Source organism: Ostrea edulis, chromosome 4 (assembly GCF_947568905.1).
Source record: "Ostrea edulis chromosome 4, xbOstEdul1.1, whole genome shotgun sequence".
Lineage (NCBI taxonomy): Eukaryota > Metazoa > Mollusca > Bivalvia > Ostreida > Ostreidae > Ostrea > Ostrea edulis.
In genome coordinates this window covers 66150317-66166411 of record NC_079167.1, presented here as the reverse complement: position 1 = coordinate 66166411, position 16095 = coordinate 66150317, and the positions used below count along the sequence as shown (strand labels likewise).

Genomic DNA, 16095 nt, shown 5'->3' with positions numbered 1-16095 from the left:
GTAGTTACATATTTAGCTTAAAATTGCATACATGTGCATGTATAGAGTATGTACAATGTACGTACAGTATTGGCAAAGACAAATCTGGCACACAATTTTGCAATTACGGAAGTTTTCTAACAATAAAGATGCATTGAAATTCAGCCATTTAATATGAACAGATATCAAGAATTATTTTATCACGTGACTTTAGGAAAACAGCATAGAACAGTAATTTTCCCGCGTAACGTCACGGAAAGGAAAGATTTTCAATCTAGGCTAAGTAGAACAAACGCGCATTGTGTACAGTATAAAGAAGTTATTTTTAGTCTACATGTGAGTTACGATCGTAAAAATTGTGTATAGCCTGCTGTTGTATTGCATATCAAATTATTACAATCTGGAGATTAGCTGTATGTTTTGCTAGTCTTGTATCTAAAACATGTTTGGTTATTTTAGAAAAGATTTATCGATGATTCACAAATATGACAATGTATTTAAAAAATACTATTCTTAATATTCCCAGAATGCCGAACTACGACAAGCATGCGCATTAGCTGCAAAAACACAAACGTATACGCTATCGCCCGAGGGCGATAGCAACACACGTTATTTATTCTAAAATAGTTTAAACAATATTTATTTAATGCATTTATGACCGTATGTAATTACAAAATACAATTAACAACAGAAATTCGAAAGCAATCCATACAATGGCTTCTTGTTCTAAATTCAAATAAAAGTTAGAAAATAAACCAGAATACATATTTTCTAACAATTTCATTAATTCTGCGAAATAGGTCTCCGAGTTCATGGAATTTGTATATTTTAACGCTGACAGACAAAATGTTTCTCCATAGTTGCAATTGACAAGCAATAGACATCAATATTAAGCAAAATACACATAGTGAATGTAAATATATCAAGTCCCTGGAATACAGCCAAACTAGACATTTATTCCTTAAATACTTGTGTGTAACAAGAAGTCATCGTGAAATTAATTGATTTTATATCTTTATTTTTACAATAATTCTTTCATTTAAAAAGATATTTATCTGTTTCTAGCCTATTATAAATCGGAACCAGATCCCTGGAGACGGTATAGATAATGATAAAGATGGTCTCATTGATGAGGAATATTGTGGCTTTCTGATTGAAGGTTAGTTAAATACTTGCCACTCCTATGTTATATTAATTTAATATTGTCAAAAGATGAATATTAACGTTGAACCTAATGTTCGAATCAACTTAGTACAAAACACATGCTTTCAGCTTCTCCATCATCAACTTCCCATATTTATGTAGCAATATTCCATTATCACCTGCATATGGTGTTTATATCTCTCAACTGATTCGATACGAAAGAGAGTGTTCTGCGTATGATCATTTCTTAAATGGAGGCAAGCTACTGACAAACAAGTTGATGGTACAGGGGTTTCAACAATCTCGTTTAAAATCAGCATTTCGCAAATTCTATGGTCGTTATAACGATCAAGTTTACCAATACAACCTATCATTCGGTCAAATGCTGTCTGGCGTGTTTCATACCAAATGTTATGCCGTTCTTGGCACACTGATTTTGACTGCGGATGACCCCGTTTACCTGATCAAGATATAGGGCTCACGGCGGGTGTGACCGTCGACAGGGGGTGCTTACTCCCCTTAGGCACCTGATCCCACCTCTAGTATATTCAGGGATCCGTGTTTGCCCAATTCTTTATTTTGTATTGCTTATAGGAGTTATGAGAGTGATCACTGCTCGTTATCTTCAGCTTTCACTATTGCTAATTGATGTTAAAGACGTTTCAACAGTCTCCTTCAAAGTCAGTATTTCGCAAATTCTGTGATTGGTACAATGCTCCTATTTGCAAATACAACCTTTCATTAAGTCGAATTTTCCCTGGCGTGTTGGTTAAACCGTTCCTCACATACTGATTTAACTACGGATTACTGGTTTACCTGATCAAGGGCTCACTGGGAGTCAACAGGTTGTGGTTATATTCCTACTCAAAGAGTCCGTATTTGCCAACTTTCAATTTTGAAGTCTTTATCGCATTTACGAGATTGATCACTGTTCGTAATTTTCGCCTTTAGCAGGCTTAAGCTGCAAAATACGCCCGTTGAATATATTCAGTAATGTTATTGAAGAAAGGATTAACGTCGAAATAAACTATTATTTGGTCAAAAGTGGGCTGAATCTCTGGCTCTAGCCTTTAATTCGATATTTAGGTTTTATCTATTAACAATATTCACTTCCGTTCATGTGTCGCATCGATATATTCCAGCGAATTTGAAATAAGAAAGAGTTTTCCACATCTGCTTCATATTTAGATATTTTACTAAGCATAGATGTTGACGCAAACTAATGACTCAACTTTATGACAAACGAGAATACTTAGCTTCTTCTTCGTCACCTTCCAATATTTATGTAACAAAAATCATTTTCATACCTTCTTATCTTGTAAACCAACTAAATCAGGATCTAATAGGGGTCACGGCGGGTGTGACCGGTCGACAGGGGATGCTTACTCCTCCTAGACACCTGATCCCACCTCTGGTGTGTCCAGGGGTCCGTGTTTGCCCAACTATCTGTTTTGTATTGCTTATAGGAGTCATGAGATTGATCACTGTTCGTTATCTTCGCCTTTCTTCTAATTGAAGTACAGTGGTAAAAATAGACAAATATGAATTAGGCATAAAGTGACTACCGACCAGACGGTTTCTTTCACTGTGTCAAAAACATTTCTAACTGAAGCTTTTCATTGTGTGACACTTTAGATGACTGTTAAGGTTCAAGGCATCGTTTTGAAATTATATATTTATTTATCTCAGATATTCCAACAGATGAAAGTACCATGCACGACGTTGACTTGGATGGGTCTTATAACGAGGACTGTAAAGGTGACGTGTTAACATTAGTTTAGGGCGTATGTGGTAGTTATATGAATTCGTATGGTAGTTATTTGAATTTAACTTGCATCCTTTTCACCAAGTAAAATGTGCACAGCATTATGAACAGTGAAATTATTTTCAAATACAACTAATCAATCCAGGACATGATTTTGACAGGGTGCAAGGGCGGATATGAATTGAGACCATATTTATTGTGCATGATGTGTGGTTTCGGGACTTACAGAGAGAACCATTCCCACATAGACAAATGCCAAACCTGTCCGGATAACTTTACAACATTTGCAAACGGATCATTTTCCTTGGATCAATGCGTTCGTGAGTGTTCACATGGATCTGTTGTGTTTGTACATAGAAACGAGCGTGTTCCCATGTCAATCGGTCTTATTCCCGGAAAAAAGATGATCTTCTTTCTATATTTAAGAACCCGCTTTTCCCCTCCCAAAACGAAATATCTAGCTAAAGAGAAATATCCGAAATCTGATTTTAAGATAAATGGAACACGTTTTAAATAATAATTATGCTTGCAAAACGTTATGCATATTTCTGGTTATAAATAATGCCAAAATAAAAATAGCAGATCACAGTTAAAGCTATATAATTGTGTTAAACAATGTTATATTTCTCTAGCTGCCTGCGGAGAAGGAATGCATCTTGACAACGACACGATGGAGTGCGTACCATGTCCGGTGGGATACTATAAAAACGTGCAAGCGAGTGACACCAGCCTTGCAGTCATCGACAGGTTCTGGTGTAAACATTGTCCGGATAACAAAACAACAGTTGATGTAGGAACGGTAGCACCAGAAAAATGTATCGGTAAATGCTTCTTTACAAAACACAAATGTTTGATGATCATGGTTAAAATAATGATCAATCTTAAAAAGTGACAAAGTTGTTGTTTATATTGAAGTAAACATAATGAAGGAGACATATTACCAAAACACCGGTACATAGAATCACCGAAATTACCGAGGAAGGGATAAAAATTACCTCAGTGTATGTTTCTATATATATCTGCCATCTAGTCACTCATCAAATTGGCGGAGAGGGTAGAGCGTTCGCCCCGCATGCGGAAGGCCGGGGTTCGAATGACGGCCGCGACAAAAACAGGTAGTGACAGTTCCATCGTCAAACGCTCGGCATAAGGTGTGAATGTCACGGGTCCTCGGAGATGACCTTAAAAACGGATGACCCGTGCCACAGTAGGTGTGGCACGCTAAAGAATCCTCACTGCTCAATGGCCATAAGCACCAAACATAGGCCTAAATTTGAAGCCCTTCACCGGTCTTGGTGACGTCTCCATATGAGTGAAAAATTCTCGAGCGAGACGTTAAGCAAGATACAATCAATCAAGATTGGTGACGATTCGAAGGATCTGTGGTCATAAAAGCAGTAATACGAGATGCGTTTGCGTTATTTAAGAAATAATGTACTGTATGCGTGGATGTTGCAGGATAGCCTTCGAGGTCGAGAAATGTTGTTTAGAAATATAAAAGTCGAGCCTTTTATATATTAAACAACCTTAGGAGACCTAGGAGGGTGTTCTGCAGGTAGGGGCGGAAGTGAGTAGACATTTGTAGTGAATTTTTCTGTATATCATATCAAATATTTCTTTACTATGGACAATCATGTTTAAGAGTTCATTGGATATGAAGATAGAAAGTAGAGTGTATGTGTGATTGTTCATTGAACCTCTGCTTTATATTTCGAGTACAGTGTGTATCTTTTATCACACCTCAGACAAAATTGTTGAAATATAATTGATCAGATCTTGGTCACATGACGCCGTGAAAAAAAACTGTATCCTGCGAGAAAAATCCATATTCAGCGAGTGATTTATTGTTGAGTTCGACTTGCAGCCGTGACAAAATTGGCGAAGCGATAAGATGTATGATATAGTCCTATTGCACACTCCAACGTCATGTCGTGTCAAAGATCAATCGGGAATAGATTGAACATCCGGGCCCTCGCTCTGCAGTAAACATTGAGTCAAACGAAAAAAACTTGTCTGTAAAAACACGTCAATTTTTACGAAAGCCGGATAGTCTCATATTTGAAAAAGTAAAAAAAAAAATTAACTCGTTATAACGAGTTAGTATCTCGTAATAACGAGTTAGTATCTCGTTATAACGAGTTAACTATCTCGTTATAACGAGTTAGTATCCCGTTATAACGAGTTAAGTATCTCGTTATAACGAGTTAAGTATCTCGTTATAACGAGTTAAGTATCTCGTTATAATGAGTTAAGTATCTCGTTATAACGAGTTAGTATCTCGTTATAATGAGTTAATTATCTCATTATAACGAGTTAATTATCTCGTTATAACGAGTTAGTATCTCGTTATAACGAATTAATTATCTCGTTATAACGAGTTAGTTATATCGTTATAACGAGTTAGTTATCTCGTTATAACGAGTTAAGTATCTCGTTATAACGAGTCAAGTATCTCGTTATAACGAATTAGTATTGATGGAGGGCCTGTACTTTCCAAAATTTCGACAAACTGATTAGCAATTATTTGAATTGCATATGATTATTTCATAATGACTATTGTGCAAGATTTTATTTGTCGTAAAGATGACAAGAAAATGTTAGTTATTGCTTAAAAAAAATAACATGTGATGATTCATTTTTTTTTTCTACTCTACAAAAATACCTACTTTCCCTTGTCAAGAATAAATGTAAATTGTGTCGTTTTGATAACAAGTCGAGTAAATACAACAATGCTTTGGCAAAATGTTTGAGCTAATTCCACATTTGAGCAAAAATCAGCCATCCTAGATGTTGATGATTCTTTTGAGAATATAGATATATTTATAACTATTATGCAAGCTTGTTAGTACAAGAACTAAAGTCCCCTTCCCCCTTTTAACAGCGTTGATTTACCGTTATTTTCTACATTAAAAACTTTCTTTGCAATCCAAAGTAAGATAGTTTGGGTTATTCTCCCTTTTATTTCCATTTTTCAAAGTATATCGAGTGTTAAGGATGTAGGCTTGAACAATTAGAGGTAACGAACGTTGACGTTCACACAGCCGTGAACCCTATATCTGTAAGAGATACAAGACTCCGATGGTCTATCATGTCAGATACGGGACTGGTACGATCCGCGTAGCGGCGAGTGATCAGTCCCGTATCTGACATAATAGACCATCGGAGTCTTGTATCTTACTTAAAATATTGTTCTGTCTAAAACAGTACTTCTCATAATATTGGCCTGCTCAGTACAGTATGAAAAATAAAGTACTGTCAAGACAAAGAACTAACGTCACAACAATGTTTTAATGATCAGGTAAACAAGTAATCCGTGGTTGAAATTACTCTGTAAAGAACGTCCTACCAATTGATATAATGAATTGAACTCATGTAGAAAAGGACGAATACTCGCTAAACCCCGCCCCCACCCCGTCTGATTACAATATTGTGGATGTTCTTTCACTTGCGCCCACCCCATCCCGGATTTTAAAGTTTGGATTTTCATTCTTTTTTATTTGATTTTGCTTGTCAAGAATTACATGTATAGACAATTGTGACGTCAACTTCTCAGAAGATTACCCCTACCACTTCTCTCACTTTGAAAACAGTTCTATGTGCTTGAATTATCAATCCACCAGTAAATAATAGAATCATTCATGGGTCAAATGCTGTCTGATGTGTTTTATACCAATTGTTAGGTAATTCTTGACGCGCGGATTCTGACTACGGATTACTCCGTTTACCTGATCAAGATATAGTGCTCTTGGCGGATGTGACCGGTCGGCAGGGGGTGCTTACTCCTCCTAGGCACCTGATCCCAACTCTGGTATATGCAGGGGTACGTGTTTGCCCATTTTTTAAATTTGAATTCCTTTTAGGAGTTATGAGATTGATCACTGTTTATTATCTTCACCTTTTCATGAAGATAGAGCAGGTAGCAGAACATATCTGTCTAGCAAAGAAAATTAATACTACATGTACTTTAAATTCATGCTTTTAATAGACCCAAGCCAACAGCAGATTGAATTTATTTATGTTATATCACCATAAAAAAGGGTATAACCGATAAGTAATATATTTACTTACAAACATCAGTAAATTAATATGCAGGGTATATTCTCTTTAGAGAAGTCGAAAGGCATAGCCTTCATCAAGGCTATGCCTCTCGACTTCTCTAAAGAGAATATACAGGGTACTGTGGTGATTTACTTTTACAGCATACACGCATTTTTACCAACATTTACAAAGTTGATATGTGTTATTTACTCTGAAAAATCTAGATTAAGAACACATTTTGAGATTCTCTTAATGGTTCTTTTTTATTTCTTTAAGTACATGTAATTGTATTATTGCAACGACTTGTTCAAAAACTAATCTTAGATTTCAGGAACAATCTTGAGAAGGACCTACAAAGTTTCCATAATATATCTTGTTATTGCATGTTTATTATCTCGTTATAACGAGTTAATTATCTCGTTATAACGAGATAATTAACTCGTTATAACGAGATACTAACTCGTTATAACGAAATATTTAAGTCGTTATAACGAGATACTAACTCGTTATAACGAGATGATTAACTCGTTATAACGAGATAATTAAGTCGTTATAACGAGATACTAACTCGTTATAACGAGATACTTACTCGTTATAACGAGATAATTAACTCGTTATAACGAGATACTAACTCGTTATAACGAGATATCTAACTCGTTATAACGAGATAATTAAGTCGTTATAACGAGATAACCAACTCGTTATAACGAGATAATTAATTTGTTATAACGAGATAGCTAACTCGTTATAACGAGATACTAACTCGTTATAACGAGATAATTAACTCGTTATAACGAGATACTAACTCGTTATAACGAGTTAGATTTTTTTTTTACTTTTCAAAAATGAGCCTATCCGGTTTTCGTAAATTTTTAATCAACTTGGGTGCATACAAAGTTTAAACGATCAGTATTGGTAATGTCTAAGTATGCGGATAGCGATCGGAACAGAATTTGATTAAGTTACAGTCAATATTTTTTTGATATCTTTCTTGTGTGCCACCCACACCAACATTGTCGTGATATCTCGTTGCTCATCACACCGTGTTTCACCGTGAATTTATATATACATGTAGATATACCTTTTTTAATCCTGAGTAGGACACTGCGTATCTTTAATTAAATTGGTAACCATATTTCAGAATCAGAATTGTTGTTCTCTAGACTTTTCTTCTGTGGAGGGGGGGGGGGGGGGGGGGGGGGCAAGGAGTCCACTACGTGTTATATACTTTGGAGTGGTGACAAAAATGAGTATTTGTTTTTATTTTTTCCATTATATATTTAATCGATATCCAACTTTTTTCCAAAATTTAATCTGGTGTCACCTTTGGTTCAATTTTGAGGAAATTTACAAATGGATGCAGAATTTCTTACACTTAATTTTTCACCTATCCATTTCAGAAATGAGTTTATATTGATTTAGCATGAAACTTTTCGGCTCTCAGCTTACTATATATATATATATATATATATATATATATATATATAGTAGTGACGAGTTCTGAAATTTTATACTTGTGTTTTAAATTTCATTTCTTAAGATGGATGGTCTGAAAATTGTTTCAATATTATGACGAAAAAGTGTAAGGAATTCTGCAAGTCAATAAGAATTTCCTCAATTCAATATTAGTCCAGAAGTGACATCACTAAAAGTTTTTGAAAAAAGTTGGGATTTCAATAAAATAATGAGTATATAGCGAAAAAATTACTCATTTTGTCACCACTCTGTGCTGTACAGTATAGCTCTATGGAAAAAAAAAAAAGGAGGGGGGGGGGAGGAGGACCCTTTTATTATCAGGAAGCAATAGTTCTGATTAGAAGTACTTTAAGGTAAGAATTTCAGATAGTCATCACTGATTCTTATCAATTGCTTGCGAAATATAATGTTAGATCTCATGATAATGAGAAATGCATACATTTTGACAGTTCTTACTTTTTCCATTCCTTTCATTTTTTATTGTTTGGTTTTGTGTGCAAGTTTGCAATTTTTATCAACACATTTAGAAGTAAATTCTTTCACAAATATGCCCAGGAGACACTGTGTCAGTGGATGTAATATAATGGTGACAATGAATTGAAAAAGAATGCTGGGGTGGAAGGACCAGTGACAGAAATATACCTTACATTCTGGATTTATGGATCTTTTAGAGCCATTTGACTGCATAGTGGCAGGCAACGGTTTTAGTACATTATTCTAAGATTTCACACTTCTTTGTGCCACCTTGTTGACCCCTCCTGGCAGGCATAGGAGTAAGTTACATCAGTTATAAAATTTGGTGGTCAAGGAGACATTCCTTGTTTTTCGCCGCCCCACTCACGGGCACTGGAAGTTAATGTAAATATACAGTATGTGCATGTATAAAAAAAAATTATACATGCACATACTATATATTTGCATTAACTTCCAGTGCCCGTGGCCCCACTTATCAAAAATTAACAAAAAAACCAGGCAATATACAACATCCCCAACTCTTAAGTAAAAAAATGTAGGAATCTATCTTCGATTTCTCTATTTCTACAGCAGTAGGCATATGCAGTTTACTTGCGGCAAAAGCGAGAGCTATAAGTTTTTCTCGACAGTCATCTGCTGCTCAGAAATGAACGCAACGCCTTTATTTTCCAATGAGAGAAATCATCCAGATTACAAGTCTGATCGCCAGTATCCAATTTGTTTAAAGATATATCTATATATTATATACCAAAATTAAAAAAAATGCCCATCAAAAAGATCCGAGGTGTACGACTTCAAGAATTACGCAGGCATCCATTGTTCTTTACGTTAACACGGCTATCCCCGATTGACCTTTGACATGCATATATAATTAGCTGTAACAACATGGACATCTCGTACGTGCAATAGGACTATAGACCCCCACATATACAGTTAGAGGTCTTCGACGTGATAAATTTGTTACAGTTAGTTAGTTAGTGACCCGATACGAAAAAAATACATGGTGTGAAAAGAAACCCCGTATCGGGCGAGGCGATCCCCGATACGGATTTTTTTTTATCCCGTGGGGATCCGGGTTAGAGTAGGTCCTCAGGACCCCTTGCTTGTCGTAGAAGGCGACTAAATGAGACCGCAAAAACCGAGGTCCCGTGTCGCAGCAGGTGTGGCACGATAAAGATCCATTCCTGCTCAAAGGCCATAAGTGCCGAGCATAGGCCTAAATTTTGCAGCCCTTTAGCAATGGTGACGTCTCCATATGAGTGAAATATTCATGAGAGGGACGTTAAACAATATTCAATCAATCAACCGATACGGGTTTTCTTTTTACTCCATGTATTTTTCCGTATCAGGTCACTAACTGTAACTAATAGTATGATCCTCTTTAATTTTTAGTCAAATGCCTGTATCCCATTTCCATTGTGACTGCATGGAAATTTTTTAATCGTCATCAAAAGCAAGCCTAGAAGACCAAGCGGTCTAGCACGCTGGTCGCACGGGGACAATATGTTTCTATCATATACCCATTTGCATAATTTTGAGTTATAAATATGGGAAGTTAACGATGAATAATATGACATTTTGTCTATTAACAATGATAGCTTTCATTCATATGTCGATTTGATATATCCCTGTGAGTTCGAAATAAAGGACACCACAGAGTCGTCCACTTCTGCTTCATACTTAGATATTTTATTGAAAGTAGACATTAACGGCAAACTAACAACTCAACTGTATGACAAACGGGATGATTTCAGCTTCTCCATCGTCAACTTCCCACATTTATGTAGCAATATTCCATTATCACCTGCATATGGTGTTTATATATCTCAACTGATTCGATATGCAAGAGCTTGTTCTGGGTATAGTAAGTTTTTAAATCGAGGTAAGCTACTGACAAACAAGTTGATGGTACAGGGATTTCAACAGTCTCGATTGAAGTCAGCATTTCGCAAATTCTATGGTCGTTATAACGATCTAGTTCGTCAATACAACCTCGCATTGGGTCAAATGCTGTTTGACGTGTTTCATACCGATTGTTAAGCCGTTCTTGGCACACTGATTTGGACTACGGATAACTCAATTTATGTGATCAGGATATGGGGCTCACGGCGGGTGTGACCGGTCAACAGGGGATGCTTACTCCTCCTAGGCACCTGATCCCACCTCTGGTGTGTCCAGGGGTCCGTGTTTGCCCAACTATCTATTTTGTATTGCTTGTAGGAGTTATGAGATTGATCACTGTTCGTTATCTTCACCTTGCATTATCGCGTTTGTCATAAAGCTGGATTGTTAGTTTGCCGTTAACATATATACTCAATAAAATATCCAAGAACAAAGCAGATGTGGAAGACTGGTGTCTGATTTCGTTGACTTCCCATAAATATGTAGCAATATTTTAATTATTACCTGCATATGGTGTTTATGTTTCTCAATACGCAAGAGCTTTGTTCTGCTTATGATCAGTTTTTAATCGAAGCAGGCGACTGGCAAAAGTTTATATAACAGGTTTCAATAGTCTCGTTTAAAGTCAGCATTCCACAAATTTTATGGTTGATGTTAAAGTTTGTCAATACAACCTGTCATTGGGTCAAATGTTGTCTGTCGTATTTCATACCAATTGTCAGGCCGTTCTTTACACAATGATTTTTTTACTGCGGATTACTCCGTCTATCTGATCAAGATATAGGGCTCACGACGGGTGTGGCCGGTCAACGGGATTTTTAATCCTCCTAGTCACCTTATCTCACCTGTGGTGTGTCCAGGGGCCCGTGTTTGCCCAACTCTTAATTTTGTATTCCTTATGGGAGTTACGAGATTGATCAGTGTGCGTTATCTTCACCTTTTCATCCGAAAGTTTTTGATTAAATTCTACCTCATCATAGTAAAACCCAACCCAACAAGTCAGCCCATGGGAATATCAAACCAAACTAAGAAGAATGGTTTTAGCACACCAAAACTTATGTCTCCCCTTCCATTTTCCATACTTTTTAAATTCATTTTTAGGGATCATCTTTAAATTGGATCAAAATTAAGACTTACGGTACATAACATTCGCCTATAGACATATGAGGTTCTAACAAGGAACAGTGTTGTGAACATATGATAGTAAATTAAACTTGGCAACATACCAAATATCAAAGGCCTATGTCAAAAGGTCAAAAAATATGGTGCGGACAAAAACAATGCTCCAAAAACTTCTATTATTCGACCTTTACGTCAAAGGTCAGCAAAAATGGCACATGATACACATTATATCATGGTATACCCCCATACCAAAGGCGTATGTTAAAAGACAAGAAAGTTATGGTCTGGACAACAAAAAATGCCCAAATAATTTTATTATTTGATCGTTACATAATAGGTCAAAGCTTATCAAAAATGGCACGTGACACACTGTCTTATGATATACCTACATAACAAATATCAAATAGGCGTGGCCCAAAAATTCTATTGTTTAACCTTTACATAAAAGGTTAAAGTCAAAGGTCATACAAAATGGCACGTGATACGCTTTCTTTGGTATACCCACATACCAAAGGCCTATATCACAAGAGGAAAGTTGTCTGGACAACAAAAATGTCTCAAAATTTCTATTCAAAGGCCTATGTCAAATGTCTGGACAACAAAAATGTCTATTATTTATCCTTTGCATAAAAGGTCAAAGTCATCAAAATAGCACGTGACACACATGTCAAAAGACAAAAAAGTTATGAACCGGACAAACTTTGTATGAGAAGCGGAAGAAGAAGACTGGATTCGATCTTGTTTAACATCCCTCTCGAAAATTTTTCACTCAGATGGAGACGTCACTAATACCGTTGAAGGGCTTAAAATTTAGGTCAATGCTCGGCGCCTACGGCCATGAGCAGTGGGGATTCTTTAGCGTACCACACCTACTGTGATACCGGACATCCGTTTTTAAGGTCATCTCCGAGGACCCGTCCCATTCACATCTGATGCCAAGTGTTTGTCGATGGAACTGTCACTACCTGTTTTAACGACATAGGTCTGTAGCGGCCGGGATTCGAACCCCGACCTTCCGCTTACGGGGCGAACGCTCTACCTCTCGACCACTGCGGCGGTTTGGAAAGATAACTAATGCATCTATATACATGTATATATAAAGTTATGGCCTGGAAAACAAAAATGCCAAACAAATTTTATTTGACTGTAATTATATAAGGTTAAAGGTCATCAAAATGGTTCGCGATACACTGTCTAATGGTATACCCACATACCAAATATCAAAGCCCTATGTCAAAAGACAAAAAAGTTATGGCCCAGACACACTTTGTATGAGAAGCGGAAGAAGAATTCACACTAAAACAATATGCCCCCCTTTCTGGGAAGGGGGACATAATCATATATCATACCACATAACCTGCGGATTTGAATTGTTTGTAGCATGCTTCCTTAATTCTGATTGGAACTCTATATGTTTGAGTATGTGGCATAGCTTGATCTTTCATTTATCATCACCTTCTTTAGTTTGCTTCATACAAGGGGAAACTAATTATTAAAAGAAATACATAATATGAACTAACTTTACAATGTTTTCATTTCCTTCCCAAGAACATTGTGTAGAGGGAAAGGCGTTAACCAGTTCCGGAACTTGTGAAGCCTGTGACATTGGGTTCTACAAAAATATTTCTAGTGCCGATAATTTGGCCCCCATTGAGAAACGTTGGAACTGTTCGGAATGTGACAACAATAAAACCACATTTTACAAAGGAACAGTGCAAGCAGCAGAATGTATCAGTAAGTTACAGAAATATATTATATTAACATTCATTTATACTGTATGGATAAAATCCAAAATTTCTCCGTGACGATGCAGGAATTTTGGCATCTGGACATTGAATACAGCACATATATGTGTACTAAGTGTCAGGTATCCTAGAATTCTATTTCATCATTTGGCTCCAGTTTTTTGGGTTGTTTTTTTTTTGGCACTCTGATTTTCCTTTTAGCACTTACAAGTTTTTTGTCATTTCGAATTTCCAAAATTTCGGCTTGAGCATCACTGAAGAGACATTATTTGTCGAAATGCGCATCTGGTGCATCAAAATTGGTACCGTAGAAGTTTTACATTGCTACCGTAACAAGAGGCCCATAGGCCTTATCAGTCACCTGAGTACTAGTGAAAAATTATCACTACTCCCAAGGGGTATGAAATCTAGAAAAAAATTCCTGTTCTGAATATCTAAGCTAAATTTTAATATTCAGCAGAAGTATAAAACAAGATGTGTTCTTACAACTTCAATGCCCTCATAGGTGCATACACTGATGAAAGGCATTACATGATATAATAGGTGTATTAACATTAAAACATTTAAAGATATGATTAATTTGGACCCATCCTAGAGTCAAAACCATGGGTTGTGAAATTCACCATTTTTTGTACATCTTTTTCTGCTATTCCTTAGTATGCATTTAGATTTTATACAGTATCGGCAAACTTACACATAAACACTGTATAGTAATATTTCTTAATGCATTTAGTTTTACTTAAACATGTGCAGTTCTTGAGAAGAAGAGTTTTGAAAATTGGATAATTTTGGGCAGTTTTTGCCTTGCCCTCAAGGCCCCGGGGTGCAAGAATCCTGAAATTAACAATTTATGTCCCCCTTGTTCCAAAGATGCTTCATACCAAATTTGAAAAGAATTGGAATGATAGTTATCACGAAGTCAAAAATGTCTATTGTTCACACATTTAATAACTTACCATTTTGGCCCCACTCTGATACCACAACCCCTATCCGTAGAAATTTTGGTAAAGGACTACCTGTTCTTTCTAAATATCCATTTAGGTTCACTCTAGTATCAATAGCACTAAAGAAGAAGTTATTTAAGTATGTTACACATAAACACTATATAAAAAGTTTGCTCCCGCCCTGGGGTCAGAACCCCTACCCAGGGAATCATGAAAATTACAATTTTGGTAGAGGCCTTCCTGCTCTACATCACCAGGCATTTAGTTTGTCTTACACATGTGTGGTTCTTGAAAAGATTTTTGAAAATTTGTCAATTTGGGGCAGTCTTTGCCCCGACCCCAAGGGTGCTGGAGTCCTAAAATTTACAATTTATGTCCCCCTTGACCCAAAGATGATTCATACCAAATATGAAAAGAATTGAACTAGTAGTTATCAAGAAGTTAAAAATGTTCAGTTAACGGACGACAACCAATTGCAATTGCACTAAAATATGCTTTTAAAAGGCAGCGGTTTCTCTTACGCATCATGAATATTTGTTTATGGTTAAAACATTATTTGAAATCAATTCTTTAAAGGGACAAGTTCACGGTGTTTTTTTTTTAAATGTTAAACATCAAGAATATAATTCATTTAATTTTGGACCTTCTAATGCAAGGATAAGAGCAATATTTTAACCTTAACTCTGTGTTATGTCAACAAGACTCGAGCCTTATTTAAGATTGCATACAAATGGATAAAATGTTTATTTGGTAATTTAAAGCATCCTGAATTTGCAGACACAAAAACTTGTAAATGGCACATTTTATCTAATTTTAGCTGAAATGTAAAACTTATACGGTACCAGTTTTGATGCACCAGATGCGCATTTCGACAAATAATGTCTCTTCAGTAATGCTCAACCGAAATGTTTGAAATCCGAAATAACAATGAAGTTTTAAGCTATTATAGGGAAAAACAGTGTGCCAAAAAAAGTGGAGTCAAATTCGTCTAAGAATAAGAGATATGCGTGAGGGAGATAATCCTTAATTTTGAAATGAATTTCTAAATTTTATAACAGCAATTAAATATACATCCGTATTTTCAAGCTAGTAACGACTAACAGTCCACCAAGTGAGCCATTGTGATCACCGGTTGTCCGTCGTCTGTCTGTCTGAACAATCCACCAAGTGAGCCATTGTGATCACCGGTTGTCCGTCGTCTGTCTGTCTGTCAACTTTTCACACTTTCATCTTCTCAAGAACCACTGGGCCAATTTCAGTCAAACTTGGTACACAGCATCCATGGGTGAAGGGGATTCAACTTTGTTCAAATGAAGGGACATGTCACCCTTCAACGGGGAGATAATCACAAAAATGCAAACATAGGGTGGGGTCAGTTAAAAATCTTTTCAAGAACCACTGGGTCAGAAAAGTTAAAATTTATACAAAAGCTTCCTCATAAATAATGCAGATTCAAGTTTGTTCAAATCATGGAACCAGGGGTAAGGTAGGGTCACAATAGGGGATC

At 36.3% G+C, this 16095-nt stretch overlaps 1 protein-coding gene across 1 annotated transcript in view; it reads left to right on the top strand.

Annotated features, from left to right (window-relative positions):
• The window catches only part of LOC125669109 (uncharacterized), a 29936-nt gene that overhangs the window by 1558 nt on the left and 12283 nt on the right, over positions 1 to 16095 (top strand). Inside the window, exons 2-6 of the mRNA XM_056163501.1 lie at positions 1045 to 1138; positions 2812 to 2880; positions 3049 to 3207; positions 3520 to 3708; positions 13448 to 13633. Of these exons, the coding sequence (XP_056019476.1) occupies positions 1045 to 1138; positions 2812 to 2880; positions 3049 to 3207; positions 3520 to 3708; positions 13448 to 13633 (697 nt within the window). The remainder of the gene's footprint in view (positions 1 to 1044; positions 1139 to 2811; positions 2881 to 3048; positions 3208 to 3519; positions 3709 to 13447; positions 13634 to 16095) is intronic.